Source organism: Alexandromys fortis, unplaced genomic scaffold, assembly GCF_014885135.2.
Source record: "Alexandromys fortis isolate MF-2015 unplaced genomic scaffold, M_Fortis_MF-2015_v1.1 scaffold_87, whole genome shotgun sequence".
In the NCBI taxonomy this organism is placed as follows: Eukaryota; Metazoa; Chordata; class Mammalia; order Rodentia; family Cricetidae; genus Alexandromys; species Alexandromys fortis.
The window spans coordinates 363082-366414 of record NW_026067971.1 but is presented as its reverse complement, the minus strand read 5'-3'; the positions used below and the strand labels follow the sequence as shown (position 1 = coordinate 366414).

Below are 3333 nucleotides of genomic sequence, written 5' to 3'. Positions count from 1 at the left end.
TCTTGTGCAGGTGGAGTGGCTGGTGACCTTTGTGTATAGTACCTTAAAATATCCTTCCCAGAATCATAAGTTCCTGGGAACACAGGAATGTTAATCTAGGTATTCCATTACTGCAGTAGGTCATGACCCCATAAATTTACTGCAATATTAGCCACATATGGCCTCAGCTTTTCTCTTTGACCTTCTGGCCCAATATAGTCATCCCATCTTGTGCTTTGTTTAACTTGAGATATGATTCTAATTACTAGTAATTGAACATGTTTATGCCATCATTTAGAACCATATGGTCTTTTACAGAAGGCTCTGTATTTAATTTACCTGGTGTGACATGTTCTCCACAGTTACTGGGAACGACTGGGCCACTTTTGGCTTTGGGGCCTGTGAGAGGCCCCTCAAGGAGTTTCCTGATGGCTTCGGGTTGCTTTGTTTGTCTGGTTTTGATCTGCATTCATTGTTCCAATGTCTACCTTTGCCACACCTTCTACATATACCTGAGGCTGAGGTCTCCTATTTTTTGCTATTCCCAGAGTAGATATTATTCCTAGGAATTCCTTGTCTACAATCCCTTCTCAGATATCCTATTCTATCACAATTAAAACATTTGGCATTTTGATGTCTCCTCATTCCTTTGGAAATTGCTTCTCCTACCCAAGATTCAATATTGCAGTCAAATGTCTCAATATTCATTGTATGCAGAATCCATTCATCCATAGGTGATGATTTACCCTTTAGAGGCTGAAGTATCTTTTTGCATTCTTAGTTTGCATTTTCAAAAGCTAAAGATTCAATAAGTACTCATCTAGCATTTGGGTCTGTTACTCCTATTTGCACAGCCTTATTTAATCTTTGTAGAAAGTCAGTAAAGAGTTCTCTCTGTCCCTGTCTAACCATGGTATATGATTCAAATATTTTTCCTTGTTCTTGAATCCTGTCCCAGGCATTTAAGGGTGTTTTGTGGCATAGACACAAGATTTCTTCATTGTAAAGAGCTTGAACCTGTAGAACTTAAATAGCTAAATTTTATAAGACATCTCAGTAGAGATAAATTCCATGTCCAAGTTTTCCTGGAGATGTTTTCTGTTAAAGGTCCTCCACTTAGGGAGAGAACAGTGTTTCAGGAGATCAAGGCCTATGTTGTTGCTGGCAATGACTTCCATCCTATCCTGTCAGATCCACAAATTCCTTGTTTTCTAAGAATTTGACCTGAGACCTGTTACTGTTTTTCAGGAGCCTGGTTAAACCCCACGTAGAGAAGGCACACAACCCTCCCTCACAAGGCCGCTTCCTTCAGCCCTCTAATACCCTTGTTTTATGTGCAGCTTCCCCTGCAGTCTCCCTCACTGTGTCACTCAGAGCACAGTAGTACAGGGCAGAGTCAGACAGTTGCACTGAGGGCTTCTGCAGGTGGAAGGAGTTGCTGCTCTTGTTGAGGTTGGCATAGAAACCTTGATGTTCTATTCTCTTTTTGTCTGTGAAGGTATTCAGAAGTAACTGGGGGCCTTTCCTGGGATGTTGCACATACCAGAAAAGGAAAGGACTTGTGTAAGCAGTCTCATAGTTGCAGTTCAGCTTCACAGGCAACCCCTCTGTGACAGTAACCTGGCCTTCTGTCTGAGTCACTGAGTCTCCATTGCTCCTCCCTGAAAATAAATGAGGAGAAATTATTTTTCTATGTGAGAAAAAAGGCAAAGACTGCCATAGCTGTAAGAAAATGACATAATCATTACTTAGACTAAATATAACTTACTGAACATTAAAAGAAGTAGCAGAACTGAGCAGATGTCAAGAAGCATGTTCATAAGGGAAAATGATGCTTGGTTCTTGAGTACACCAAACTCACAGGGCAAGTCTCTTTCAGAGCCTTATTGAAGCTCCTCAGTCATAAGCAAGGACCTCCTTCTGCACAGTGGCAGTCTGTCATGTGACACTACCACATGGGTGCAGACATTAACCACATCTGAAGACATAGCACCCTCTGATGATTTACCTCCAAACTGCACTAAGATGTCTACACCACACTTAGTAAATAAAATTGAAGCCTCATCCAAAGGAGGCAGGTTTCAAGTCTCCAGTGGATGTCTAAAATCACCAATATTACTGAACTTTATATATCTTGGGGTATTTAGGGTAATGGGTGTACATAAAAGAACACACACACACAAAACTCTGATAAAATATATTTATGTTTCCCATTTTATTTCTGTTTTGATAATGTTATGCAATGTATTTCAATTATAAAAAATTTCTCCCTTTGCTCCTGCCAGATCTATTACTCTTCACTACCAACCCAGTTTTGTGGCATCCCCATTTACAGTAAATCAACTCAAGGTTTTCATTAAAGGTTGTACTATACATTAACTTTTGGGTGTGTGGCCTTCAATGGAGGATGGTCTATGCACATTTAAATAAACCTGATTCTCTATCCCAGCAACTGCTGCCAGTAGATTCTTAGCTAAGGGTGGAATGCACACCTTCCCTCTTCTTGCTGGAACTCTATCTTCTCTGATCCTTTGCAAGTCTTATATGTGCTGTCAATCTCTGAGTTCATGTGTGCAGATGCTCTGCTGTGTCCAGAAAACACTGTCTTCTTGTAATCATCCCCACCTCAGGCTCTCCCAGTCTTTCTGCCCTCTCTTCTTCAGACCTTGAGAGGAAGGTGTGTTGTAGATGTCTCATCAGGGACTGAGTTTGCTACAGCCTCTTCTTCTCTGCAGCACAGCGAGTTCTGGTTCTCTGTGACAATCACCACATGCTGGAACAGGAAGCTTCTCTGAAGAAGGCTGACTGATGCACCAATGTATGTTTATAGCAAAAATTCATTAGGAGTTGATCTAAGAATATGTCCCTGTGGGAGAACCTACTACCATTATCCTGAGAAATGGCAGTACTAGTGAATCCATCTCCTAATGACTTATCATTAAAACCACAGTAATGCATCTCTCAACCATCATGTGAGAGGCTTCTATTTGCACTACACAGCAATTAGCATGTAAGCACAAAACTGGTCAAGGTATAGGAGCAAGAGGATGTGGAATATTCAGCCTCCAAAGGAATACCTATAACACACATCATCCTCCAAACATTCAGGAATTATTGAAGAAAAAGTTTGGAAACTAAAAGCTCTATAGGCTGTGCATTATGATAAGATACAGTGTCTTCTAGACATAGCAGAAAATTTGGATATACATGTTCCTATCAGGTGGGACAGCACTTCCAAGACCTGGACAAACTCAAGCCAGACAAAAGTTCTAGCTGCATAGGGATGTTGGCCACGAACTCCTACCATATCTGAATACTTATTGAAAATTGGTAGTTTCTGGGAAAGTGGAGTCA

At 40.9% G+C, this 3333-nt stretch overlaps 1 gene segment (V, D, J or C); it reads right to left on the bottom strand.

Moving 5' to 3' along the window:
* Positions 1-1287: 1287 nt before the first annotated feature.
* LOC126509697 (T-cell receptor alpha chain V region CTL-F3-like) lies at positions 1288-1882 on the bottom strand. The segment is given in 2 exon segments: positions 1288-1640; positions 1748-1882. Coding segments are annotated over 2 exon segments (405 nt in total).
* Positions 1883-3333: the final 1451 nt, after the last annotated feature.